The sequence below is a fragment of the Perca fluviatilis genome, chromosome 6 (assembly GCF_010015445.1).
Source record: "Perca fluviatilis chromosome 6, GENO_Pfluv_1.0, whole genome shotgun sequence".
Taxonomy (NCBI): Eukaryota; Metazoa; Chordata; class Actinopteri; order Perciformes; family Percidae; genus Perca; species Perca fluviatilis.
Window position 1 is genome coordinate 24,592,270 of NC_053117.1, and position 13,690 is coordinate 24,605,959.

Here is a 13,690-nt window from a genome sequence, read left to right on the forward strand (position 1 = left end):
GGAAAGAAAGCAGAGGATTTCAGAAGTGTAAGGACAGAAAAGTGATCGCCACAAACTTATTCTGAAGGATTCAATATTTCTAAATGAACTATCGATGCATTGGCTTGGAAGCTTAAGGAATAGACTGCTCTTTACCGAGGAAAGCCTGAGCTCAAACATTTTGATTTTGTCTCAGAAAGCCAAGCGACCCTCACAAAAATCTGCAGTGCATGGCTCTGAATGTACTTTTAGAAACCAGGTCAGGCACCGCTTGCTACAACTGAGGTCTGGACCCGCTCACACACCCTCATCCCTGCACAATATCACACAGCAGCAGAACTGGAAAGCAGGGTGTCAGTGCATACACTCACTCACTCTCTCTCTCACACACACACACACACAGAGGAATGGGGGCTCAACTGAAGAGGGTCAGAGAAAGAGGTTCTGGAGGCCAGGTTTGTAAACCCCACACTCTATCACGCGTGACAAAGGTAACTTAAGGAATGTGTACTAGGCTCAGCCCAATCCCGCTTTTTACGCTGGCCTTCTTATCTCTGCAGACTGGAGGAAAACATTCCATAACTCAAGAGGCTTTCCACAATTTATCTGTTTGTCTCGGTAAAACACTATCACAGCTACATCTATTTGGTAGAACTAAAATAAAACTAATTAACCTGGTAAGCCACAGAGTTTCATTTGGGTAACATTCCTTTTCTTTTGCATTCAATACTTCTAATTAAGTGCTATAAGGGTAAAACATGCCACACCATAGCATGAAATGATGCTTTAATTATCTGTCACCAGAATATGGGTGCGACCACAAAGAACCTTTGTCTTACAAATAAGGTACAGTAGGTTATATGATATTATCACACGATAGATTTATTCATCTTTTCACTAAATACGTCATACACATATTAGATAGTTAGATAGATAGTTATCACATATTCACTAGTTACTAGTTCCTAGGTACCAATTGGCCAAATCAACCCGGATCAAAATGATGTTCAGTGATCGAGTCCAGGTAGGGTCCCATTCTATTGCAGCAGATCTTAGGGGTGTGGGTCAATATGTCTAACACCCGTGTAGATCCCTGTGATCTCTCTATTAGCTCTGATCACAGAAGATTGGGTTTTTGAAGCTGAAAAGATGAAAATGAAGATGAAAAGTAAAGTGGTCTGTTCGAGAAGACCACATTTTGGATCTATTTCGGAATGACTGTCCTTGCAGATGAGTTTTCTTCATGAATAATATTATTTATTATTTATTTCTATTAATATTAATTTAAGCAATTTGGGTTCAGGTGGGTTTTCCACCGGTATGTTTCGGATTGGGTCCAAAGTTTCGGACCAATGCAGACCTCTACTCTCAGCTCTTTTACCACACACAGTAAATCTGGCAAATAGATAACAAATTTGGAGTAAAAATAAATCCAATTGTCCAAGAAATAACCTTTAGCATCACTCAACTTTTAATGTACAGTATTTAAATTGATGGCATTGTTAAAACAAACACAGAGAGAAATAGAAAGAGCACAGGGGAAAGAAAGAGACAAAAGTGTCGAGACTGACAAACACAGAGACACAACCAGAGACAGAGATGGTAAGCTCATGTCCCAGTCGAGGTCATATATTGTTGTCACTGGAGCACAACAAGATAATAACAGACCTGTTGAATGCCCTGTATACTCAGACCACTTCTTCCTCTTCAAATGCCAAAAAGCACAATGTAGTACGGTGGACACAAAACACACACACACACACACACACAGACACACTATAGGGACACATTCCAGAGCAGCTTACTGGAGGTCAGACACAAGCAGAATTCCTTAAAGATAATCACAACAGAGCTAATGTGCTTTATGTTTTTGCCTTGCATGACTCCCTTGTTCTTCAGCATAAATAAAGAATAAGGACAGCTTGACCCTATCCTCCGAAAGAACACCATGATATAAAATTCATAGTGACTCTTTAGAGCAAGGAGAGCTTGGATTAGAGTAGTAAACTCGTCAGTTAGGGCTGGGCGATATATATACATATGAAACAAAACAATTCAAAAATGTCTATAGTATATATTTTTCTATATCGTTTCTATTGCAATAAAAAAAAAAAAAAAAGCAGTGGACGAACTGCATTACGGCCATATTTACATCATTTGGACGAAGCTTTGTTCACTTTGCACTGAAGTTCTAAATAAAATTAGAAAATACTCTTTTCAATTGTCAAGTATTTCATTCACACAGAGTATACAAAAATAGGCTCCGCCTCGTGGTTATTTCATATAGACAATTTATTTATTGAATTTTGGCCATATCGCCGAGCCCTAGTCAGAGTTACACATAAGGCAGTGAGCAACGCTCAGTGATCTCATCTGTAAGCCTAACTTGTGGACACCACCTACTGCAGAGTGATTATTCTGAAATATGGGTTAATTCTGAATAATCAAATGAGAAACCTGCAAATAAAGTCAAGCACTTTTGTATTTAAAAGCTCAACAAAAGACCGTTAGTACACATATTTCAGCATTTGTTCTATTCGCTGTCAGTACAAGCACAAATCTTGACAGCCTGATGAGGATTTCTTTTGCTCTTGGGTGAAAACTGTTATTTTTCCTCAAATGTTCACTAAGCAGCCCCAGGTCATAGGGACGCTATTTCTGGCAAACCACTATTCCTCTGAAAAACTTATTCAAAGCTCTTTACATCCATTGGCTACTCTGTTTCCAATCAATTATAAAGCTGGGCATCAATCAGAGGCTTAATCAATACCTCCTAAAATTTCCCAAGCTCATCTGGATGTATTAAATTAGTACAGACACAACATTCAGTGAGTGGGGCTTCATTGTCATTAGCAATAAATAGCTAATTCATCACCAATATAGTCAGACTCTGCGCCTGCAGGCTGAAAATGAGCTGTGACCTCCTGCAGCCTGTCTCAATGCCTGAGAGAAGGAAAAACACATTGAGCCAGACGTTAGTTATTGCCCAAAAACATATCAGGATTGGCAAGTCTGAGTATCCAGGCCACACTGAGTCGTGTCTACTGTCTGTCCATGACTCCACAAGATTATGTTGACCTCCATTGTGATGAGTAAACAGCACTGGATGAGGGAGAAAGACAAGACACAGGGGCAACTTGAATGAATTAATTAAATGAACAAAAGATGTGAGCAGCATCCAAAATTCAAACAACCTTGGCTGTCCTTGCTTAGAGGAGGGTAAGGGAGGGAGAAACAGAGAGACAAAAAGAGGGAAAGGGGGTAAAAAATAAAGTGAGGACAAGATGGAAAGAAGCGCTATGTGAGTGTATGTGAGCCAGGTGAGGTCAGGTTTACATGTGTGTGTCTGGTAGATTTTTGTTGAAGGGCAATTCTGTGATTCCCTTCAGATACTCAGTGAACTCTGTCGATGTCTCACTTTATTTCACCCTCTCTCCTTCACTGTCCCTAGCTCGTGCCCTTTAGAAACAAGATGAAGGGATGATCAGGAGGCGGCTTCAGTTAAGACCGCCAATCAATACAACTCTGGGATGAGACTCCAAGATTACACTGAAAATCACAAATAGCAAATGACTCTTTCAAACTACTTTCTCGACTTTGAACATTCAAGTCTGACCAAAGCCTGGAAAATAGGAACCAGAGAACCTGCCTGTCGTGCACTTGATGCTGCGCACTCAGTATTTTTCTCCTAATTCCCCTTCGCTTTAGCAGCCTTTAAACGAAGAATCCCTGCCGCTCACAATAACATCAAAGAAAGTTTTGCTGAACTCCCAAACTCTCATTTCCTAAATGAGAGTTAAAATGCCTCCTAACTCTTCACTATACTTCATCTTTGTTTTCCTCACTCCAAACCTCCAGGCCCTGAACAATTAGGCCCTTGTTTATGTCTGCAAATTGCTGTGCCGTGCCTATCTGTGTATAGTCCCCGGCAGCTGGATGCACCAGTGGAACGACTATATTGATTGGGATGTCTGTTCTTTTAACAAGGTCTGTCTGGTTGCTCTATCCGGGGGTACAGCAGTGCTCATACCTGTTCCCTAAACGCCGCTCCCCCTCAGTTCAGGTAATGGGAGCACACCTCAAAACTGCTTACACAAAACACTTTTTGGAGGCCATTTGTAAAGGCATTAGCCAGCACTCATACCATTGTTTCTTTTTATCTAATTTTACTGTTATTTTCTGTCATTCATTAAATCTTTTTCTTTTTTTCCTTCAAGCACACCCCTCATTTTACTTTCTCTTCTCTCCCCTCGTCTCCTCCATTACTATGATAACTCTTACTCTCTCCACCAGCTTTTTTTCCCTGAAGGGGCCAGTAGCAGTCAGTGTCATTATTCTGCTAGTCCAGCTTCGTGCTGACAGTCGGAGTTTGCTTCCCTCTCTGTTTCACAACCTGGACTGCCCATTTGTTTTCATTCTAATGAAGTAGTGGAAAAGAAGCAAAAGGGGGGGGGGGGCGGGGGTGTAGATGAGAAGAGAGGAGAGGAGAGAGGAAAAATGAAAAAGGTGAGGAGAAAGGAGAGGAGGACGGAGACAATAGAAATGGGAAGGAGAGAGAATGGACAGGAGAAGATGAGATGAGAGGACAAAAGACATACATGTGAACAAGCTGTAAAAATGTTTCAAAAGAAAACATTCCAATGAGGCTGAAAAACTTAAAAATCCCCAAAGTAATACATCAACAGAGAATGTAGGCTTTAAATGTTCACAGTGGCCAGGAGGGCCCATTATAGAAAACAGAAACTTAACGCATATAGGAGACATATGAAAACAGCGTCAAGATAAAGAGCTGTTACACTGCACAGGGTGTTTCGGCACAAATCAACACCGCTGGATCCCTGTCCCTGTGTCTGGACGCTTGTCTTAATTTTGGGGTTAGCCAAAAAAAAGCTATACATGCTACAGCATTAGCATTTGGTGAATTTGTGAGAGTTTGACATGTTTATGTGTGTTTGTTTTTCAGCGTCTCTGTGTCTGCCCAGTCCAATGCGCAGAATATTGTTACTAGGTCGCCATAATTTTAGTTGACAATTACCTCAGTGCACTGATTTCACTACTCATATGCTTGGCCTGGATTAATACATAATGTTCCATTGTGTTTGTGAAAGTGTAGAAAGATAAATTCCTCCCACAGAGAGGACCTAACATTTAACAGAAAACTCTGGGGAGCCGGGCTTTCCAGTGACATACGCACCAACATATGCGGCAATGCCGAGGATCAGTTTTTCAGAAGATTAAGGCACTTTTTCCTTGAGTCTTTCAGCTGAATACTTCATTCGTCCTCTTTCATAGCTGAAAGAGGACAAAATGAATTGATTTGATTATTTTTTGGGTGAGTCTGGATCAATCGCATTCTTTTCCCCTCATCAGAACAGGGTCGTTTGGCCCTGAGGGCAGAGGGGTGTAATCATTTGAGGCAGGCGGAGCACGCCATTTGCCTAGGCCTGGAGGGGTTCTGATTTCAATGCTCTATTATAAGCTGCGTTAACAGCAAATAACATAAATTCTTCTCGGAGAACACACACTGTTACACACAGACACGTCGTATTTGAGCATGTATTAACACACTGAGACACAAAGGAAATCCTTCAGAGAGACAGGAAAGAAAAAAAGTCAGTGGGACAAACGCACACATTCCTTAATGTTACAAACGTATATCAACCAGCTACTGAAAGGAGTCTAAATAAGAACATATTCTGACAAATAGACTTCACTCAGATCTGTGCTTGTGCTAGGTCTGTGTTTGTACAGAGTTTAAAAAAAAATCTCAAATTCCAAAATGGCAGTCAAAGTCCACAAAGCAGTGGACACAAAATTCAGGCTGCCTGGCATTAAAATGTATACAGTACGGAAGCACGTTTGTATAAACTGTGACGAAGGAAATCAATCTTTCACACTGCTCCACATGAGGAGAGCCAGATGGATCCTGTTAACAGTTCTTAAATGAATTCTACACTTTCTAAGTCCTGCGACATTCAGGGAAGCTGTTACATTAAAATTCCCAGCGTTTTGACAATTCCAAACAAATTTACACAGGCCGAGCTGCGCTGCCGAGGCAGAAAGCTGACTGGGTTGTCCGCAATGTGTGTCAAGGTTATCACAAGACTGTATTTGTCTAAGACTGACGGGACCCAGTCTGAAACCTAACTCCACATCACTTAGTGTGGGAGGAAGCTTTGTGGGGGGAGAAGGAAAAAGTGAGGGAGGGAGAGAGGAAGAAATTGAGAGAAACTCAAACCATGATTTATTTTAAATAGCCAAATGGAGGCTGCAGAGGTTACCTGAACATCTGTAAGGCAGACAGGCTTAGACTAGCCCTGATGCTGATAAGGCTATGTGATTTTTACTGTGACATTTTTACTAGCCAGTTTTTTCTACCTGTATGGCAGTTATTTGTACTAAATTCCTGCAACATACACATCCTGAACAGAGACGAAGCAAAGTCCTTAGAATATTTGCAATATGTCCAAAACACTGTCAACACAGCTTTTACAAGAAATAACTGAGCCAAAGCACAAGCAAGTAAATATTAAGATGGTTCCTCAAGTGTGTAAATCCTGGGGCTGAGCTAAACAAATGAAGGCTGTTAAGGGTCAAGCTAAGAGTGTTAGGCCAATTAAAGAAAATACCATCCAAATCTAGAGAACACATTCTAAAGTAAAGTGGTTTTGCCTGGAATCTACTCCTGTTCTTGTCCTATGTTTTATAATAGAATGTATTCTTTAATAGTTGTTGAACAACTTAAAGGGTAACTACTGTTTTTTTTTTCAAGCTGTTTTTACTATGTTTTTATGTCTAAGTGACTGATGGGAACAACAATCTTTGACATTGGTCCAGTATTAAGCAAGATCGCTGCAGTCGGCAGCAGCAAAACATGCTACAATGTAAGTTATGGGGCAATTGTCCAGCTTGTATTTACCTTCACAAAAGTGCTCGTTTTGCCACTGACAGGCTCAGATTAATATTGTAAGTGTCTGACAACATTATGTAAATTATTTCTTAGGAGGTCAACCTTTCTGTTAAAGAGTAAGATTTTTTTTTAAAACATAAAAAACATCCTTGAAATTGCGTTCGCTAAACCCACCAGACTCCATATAAATAAACAGTAATTTTAGCATCGTAAAATACACTTCATTCAAAGTCGACAGAAACGAAATATAACTACGAAAAGACGTTTGGGTCGTCTTTCCACTTTTCCAACCATCACAACTCTAGTTGTGGTTAAAAATAAACACATAGTTTACCGATTTACATGTGAAAATATGTTGGCTCTTTACACGCTAAAAGTAATCGAGTCTGGGGTTTAGTGCTAGCGGCTTCAGAGCTGTTTCTTGTTAAACAGAATGGTCTCAAAGAGGTTTTAAAGGTCTATCTCTGAAGGGATCCTTTCCATAATTCTGTCAGACACTTGGAATATTAATCTGAGCCTGTCAGTGGCAAAACAAGCACTTTTATGAAGGTAAATAAAAGCTGGACAATTGCCGTATTGCCCTAACTTACATTGTGGCTTGTTTCGCCACTGCCAACTGCAGCGATCTTATACTGGACCAATGTCAAAGATTGTTGTTCCCATTAGTCACTTAGACACAAAAACATAGGAAAATAGGGTCCAGGTTGTAAAAAACTGTAGTTACCCTTTAAGAGCACAGAAGAAATATGTAATAAGTACTGCTGACCTTATATGCTGGTCAGTATGCTATCAACACTAGGCTGAGGAAAGAAAGATACAAACAGATGCACAGAGAAAGCTACGCCTTGCATCTTATTTTAAACAATGGGGAATTTAATAAAATGAGGCATGAGGAAAAAAATTCAAATGGAATTGTCAACATAAAGAAGAGATGCTGTGGCTGAGAAAAATTTAAAGTTAAGTAATTTGCACAAGTTCATTATGTGGGAACCTTGTGGAATTGAGAGTTATCCCCCAGCTTCTGCGTTTTCTCAGAACTGCATTAAGTGCAGAGATGAGATTAGTTTGCCCTGAGATTGAATTGGACATGCCTCCAGATTTTACTGCTGTGATACACAAATAAAGCATGATAACATTGCTAGAGGTCGAAATGTCAAATGCAAACCAGAAGAAAATCACAACCAAATAGAATGCGCTGCTTATACTAAAAACAATTTTGCAAAGTACTTTCAAATATTGATTTGGTTCATTTCAGAGACACAGCATGCAACACAGATTATAACCGCTGTGAAACCTATCAAATGTTTCACCAAGCAGTGGTCGAATTGTCGACATTGGTGCAAAGATTAGAGTGAAACCATTTTTTTTTTTTTATTATTATTTTTTTTTACAAATTGTAGTGTGTAATTTGATCAGATTTTTAAAGTCACTTGACATCCTCAAGCAAAGAGAGGAAATTAAGCAGCAGTGTGGCCAAAGGGTTCAGTTCTACAACAGAAAAGTCACACACCCAAATTGGAAAACAGCCAATAATGGCCCTGTCACAGTGGACTTGATAAAGATATCCAGCCCCTAACTGCGAGTTGTTTTGGAGAGGACTGTACAGTAAATTCCTAAATGTAAATTTTTGTAATATTCTATTTAAAAGTCATGGAGAAAACAGGAGCACCGATCTTTAGTTGAGGCGACTGAAGAATCTGGAGAGGCGAGCAGGAAAGCAGGAGGGGCAGGAGGTTTGAGGGAAGGAGAGAGATGAGAGTAGGAGGCAGAACATGGTCACTACTGCTGTCCCTGGGCTGACTTAAGGATAACCACAATTCTCTGCCTCTCACCTTTTTACCTCTTTAACTTGCTCTGTAGCTTTCATTTTCTCTGTGACTCATTTCTGTTTATTTGTTTCCCTCTGAGCGAATTTCGCATTACCCCCAGTGCTCTCTTCCTTCTCCTCCTGAAACCTGACTTCATCTACTATAACTCCCTTTCACACCTAACATAATGAAAAACAACTTCAATCAACTCAAAGTTTGTGCTAAGATTATTGGTCAGCCATGTTGCACACTCCTTTCAAACAACCCACAAGAAGAGCATGCTTAGGCTTGCTAACAGCATCTTTGCCTTCTAACAGTCCCTTCGTCTACATACAACAGACTTAAGAACTCTTTTATACATCAGTCTATCCTTCTGCTAAACCAAAATCGGTGGGATGCCAATTAAGATCTGAATCCAAGGATATCATGAAACATGTTTTGTTGTCATGGCTGTTGATGTGTTTTCATCTTTGCACTATATGTGTAATTGTTGTCTAAATCTGTATGTATTTTTCTTTTTCTTTTTTAGCGGAGCTGCTCGGGAAGACAAAAATAATAAAGTTATATTGTATCGTAACAACAAAGGTCTTTTCCCCACACAGGCCTGAACAGTCCTCACCAGCACTCCAGGCTCATTTGCAATGCTAAACACAATTTTAGGACTGGAAAGACTGAAAACTGAGAAATTGGTGAAGAGGACAAGCATGCAGTGAATTAATTCTGTGATTCAAAGCTGGTAATGTACCTGACCTTGGAAACTGTCAAACTCTTCTCTCTACTCGATTCACTCTCCATTACAACTCTAATTACACCAATTACAGCTTTATTTAGCTCTGTCATCCCCAAATTCCCCCTTCAGAGCAGAGGGAGAATAATTATTTATCTTTCTATCCTCCAGGCTAAAATATGAGTATGAATATCACATCTGAAGAAAGAGCTGGAAAGATAAATAAGGGCAGGGGGATGGGTGAATTTGTTACATTGGAACAGAATTTCAGTGATGATCTCGGGCAGGCATTTGTTAGGCATTTTTATCAGAAAAATCTATAGGGTCAACCTGGAGGCCACCCCACGCAGATATCACTGATTTTATAATGTAGAAATAAAAATGATGAGTTCCCAACCTGGTGAAAGGCCTTCACTATAAGTCAAAAATCTCTCATCCCTCCTTTTCTTCTCTGCCAACTTCTACTTGCACTTTTGACTGCACAGCAGGGGCTTTTAAATGTGTTCAGGCCGAAACCCAAATGTAAAATTCAGCCTCAATCTGAAAACGAGAGGCTCATTAAAACATACTGTTACACTCACCATATGCAAGCCCACCAGCATTGGAATTATGACCTGTGTGTACCAGGCTACATTACAAGACATCAGGCTGTACAATATCAGTATAAAGGCTAAAGTTCCTGAGTTAAGGCAGCTGCTCACTTTCCCGTTCTTGTGTGCCCTCATCCCACTCATGTCAGACTGAATGATCCCACACTAAGTGGTTGCATCTGTGTGGTGGGAGCTCCACTGAACCAATTGGTGAGATGGAGAGGTGGAGTTGTTACCATGGCACTACAGCTAAATGTGCTTCCATCAGGTTAGTGATTGGATGGGTAAGAGATCAGATGAGAGTTTGAGGGTAACTTTGGAAAGATCGTCCCTCTGATCCAGAGGCAAGTAGGTCTGAAAGGGGTCATTATGTCACTTTACTTCTGTTATCACCCAACCGGCTGATCTCATGGACATACTGGGCTCAGGCGGCAGTGGCTTAGCTACTCCACACGCTCTCCTCTGGATACTTATCATGGTCGGTTGCCCTACAGCCTGGGTCTTCTGAGGATTCACGTGTACGTGTGTGTGTGTTTGATAGTGTCTTTATGTTTATGTGTGTGCACCAGAGTTAAGCAATAGATATATACCATAAGATGACAGAAATTTGTCAACTACCATTTTCATACCATTTATACCAAGGTAACTGTCTCCTTAAAGTATCTGGGGCCAATATGGGCATTATTGCACATTATTTAACAGGGCTGTTTTCTGACAATATTGGATTTAATAATATTTATATTAAATATTTTGCATATGATTGTATTATTACAATGTATATTTTTATTAATAATGCATGTTTTTATCATGCAAAAAAAAAATACTGTATTATTGCCTAGTTCTACACAGCACAGGCATGCATACACACACACCCACAACAAAACTTAAAAGTGTGGTTAAAACTGTATTAAAGTAGGGCTGGAACTAATGATAATAACTTTTTTTCTTCTTCTGAAAATTCCCCCCAACATGTTTTGCAGTACATATCACATAAAAAAATCTATCTACATCTTTCAGAGTGTGTCACACATATACAGTATAGTGTACCGTCAGGAAACCAGACAGCAGCAGACATTATGGGCTGAGCCTTGTTACCTTGTCACATCTCATGAGGCCCAGGTAGCGGAGGGACTTGCTGCTCTGAGCGATTTGTGTGGCTCCCTGGTCTGTGATGTCCTTACACCAGCCGGCATCCACGGTCTCTATGGTACTGCTGTATTGGCCTATGGCTATCAGAGCTGTGGACACAGGAGGAAGACAGAGAGAGGGACGATGTGGCAAGTGGGGAAGGAGGGAGGGGGAGAAACAAGAAAAGGTGTTAGTCTGACAACCTTTCTCATGCAAATGTGGCAGCATCAGCCTCCCAAAGAGAGACACAGAAATTTGAGATGAAACCAGGGCAAGTCATCTGGCCAGCTGTGACACATATCGCCAATGTTTGCACAACACCTTGAAAATACACACAACACACACACACACACACACACACACACACACACACACACACAGGTAATAACATGCTGAAACACACACATGCATACACACAAATCTCACACACACCCGTGTTTGTTCAGACTGCTGCAGGATTCATCCATTAGAGCGTTGGCATGAGTCACAGCACTGAAAGGCAATGACACCGTGCCAGGGTAAAGTGTGACTCCATGCCAGTGTATGATTTAATTCAGCAGTGTGTGTGTGTGTGTGTGTGTGTGTGTGTGTGTTGTATAGGTATGTATGCACACATGCTCCGAGGTGTAACAAAGCCCCCAGACACTGACAGATATTTTGTTTCAGTGGTTACTTTTTACTCTGGCACTGTTTCTGCCCTGGCAGCAGTTAAACACACACACACACACACACACACACACACACACACACACACACACACACACACACACACACACACACACACACACGTGATGTTCTTTTGATACTGCCCTAATTTATTTCAAATTAAAATGTGCATCAGACAAACAAGATGAGATTAAATCTTTTGTAATCTGTCTCAAATAAAGACACACTCTGTTGCATTAACACAGAAACACACAGAGAGACACAACAATCTTTCTCATCAATCTTTGACCAGTCAATCGTTGGGCAGATGGAGGAGACCTGTGCTCCAGCAGTCGATTGATAGTGCTGCTCGGTGATCGATTGGCAGGGCTTTGTTCTCCCCTCTCTCACAACCATCACTAATGAGAGTGGGAAGGGAGGAGGAGGAGTGAGGGATGAGAGAAAGATGAAAGGAGGAGGGTAAAAACAGAGAAAGTCTGTGACGGCACCTTCAAATAGTAACTTAGCCCTAATGTTGTTTTTTCATTTGCAGAAATCCATTTTACTTTAAACTTTTTTACAAACAGGCTTGAGACATAAACGTCTCCACTTCAACAAGGAGGGAAACATTTGTCGTTACAAACTTGTTTTCATATTGAATCTCTTTTTCTCTCCCTTTCTCGCTTTATTACCAGCTCTTTTTTAGAATACCTCCACATCTAACAGTATTTAAAAACTGAAAAACTAAAATTATTAAAGTCACTGCTGTCTGCGTGTGTACATGTATATGCTTACACTGTGGAGCAGAAGCTTGTTCCCACTGGAGAAGGGAAATGAATAATCTCATGCTTTTTGAATCAAGTGCCTGTATTTAACCCTCTTTCCTCCTATCCAGCTGGAGCTATGTAATGCAGAGTCTCCTCTACACACACACACACACACACACACACACACACACACACACACACACACACACACACACACACACACACACACACACACACAGTGTACAGTATTTAACATATGTAACATATAGCTTTGGGCACCTGGAGTGCTCCACATGTGGTTCCCTTTGTGCTCCAGCATGCTCTTGGATGCCATGCATAATGGCACATTATGACTGAACAGGCAGTAACATGGCTTTGAAGCTACAGAATGTTTCATGTAAAACGGCACCATGGGGAAGAGGCTCTATCAGGCCAGATGGGTGAACAGCACACAAAGTAGCTATGTTGCTTTTGGACTAGTGGTGATCTGGTATAGTATTCTAAAAATGGGCACGCCTGTGTTTTTGTATGTGTGCTTGAGTGTTTTTGAGACTGGAAAGACTTCAAGTAGGTGAATGGCTCCCCATCCTGTTCCCCTTGTCATGTCCAATCACATGATCCCAAACTCGATTACCTGGGTTCAGACCTCTCGTCTGATGTTAAGACGCACATATTGCTGTTGTTAAAACCTCCTTGCAGGGAGATTGTGAGTTTTCTGAGGAGCAGGGAGATCAAATAAAAGAGGAGAGCTTCACAGTTAACCGAACCAAACAACAGAACTCCCTCTACTTCCCCTTCACCAACCCCACCGAGTCCCTGTTTCTTCCACTTCAACGTTACTTCTTTCAACCTGACAAAGTGAGAGGATCGAAGCAGACAGATGCCTACCACGGTGAATGTATAAGAAGTGCAAGTGAATACATTGTCCATGCATTTCCTGATTACTGTGCAGCACTCACCAAAGCACACAACCTCCCTAAATTACTGAATTACAGGCTCCAGACTCTATAGAAGTAGGCATGTGGCAGTTTGAGATAGCTGCAGGGAGAAAGAGAAGAGCAAATAACCCTAAACATAATTTTGTTATGCTCTCAAGTTGGTCAACTGGAGAGTCAGATAATGCCTTTGTCAGAACG

The 13,690-nt window shown here is 40.9% G+C and overlaps 1 protein-coding gene across 1 annotated transcript in view; it reads right to left on the reverse strand.

The window, feature by feature from the left end:
- fbxl17 (F-box and leucine-rich repeat protein 17) overlaps positions 1 to 13,690 on the reverse strand; it is a 237,564-nt gene that overhangs the window by 8,982 nt on the left and 214,892 nt on the right. The window contains exon 10 of the mRNA XM_039803438.1: positions 11,110 to 11,252. Coding sequence (XP_039659372.1) covers positions 11,110 to 11,252 — 143 coding nt within the window. The remainder of the gene's footprint in view (positions 1 to 11,109; positions 11,253 to 13,690) is intronic.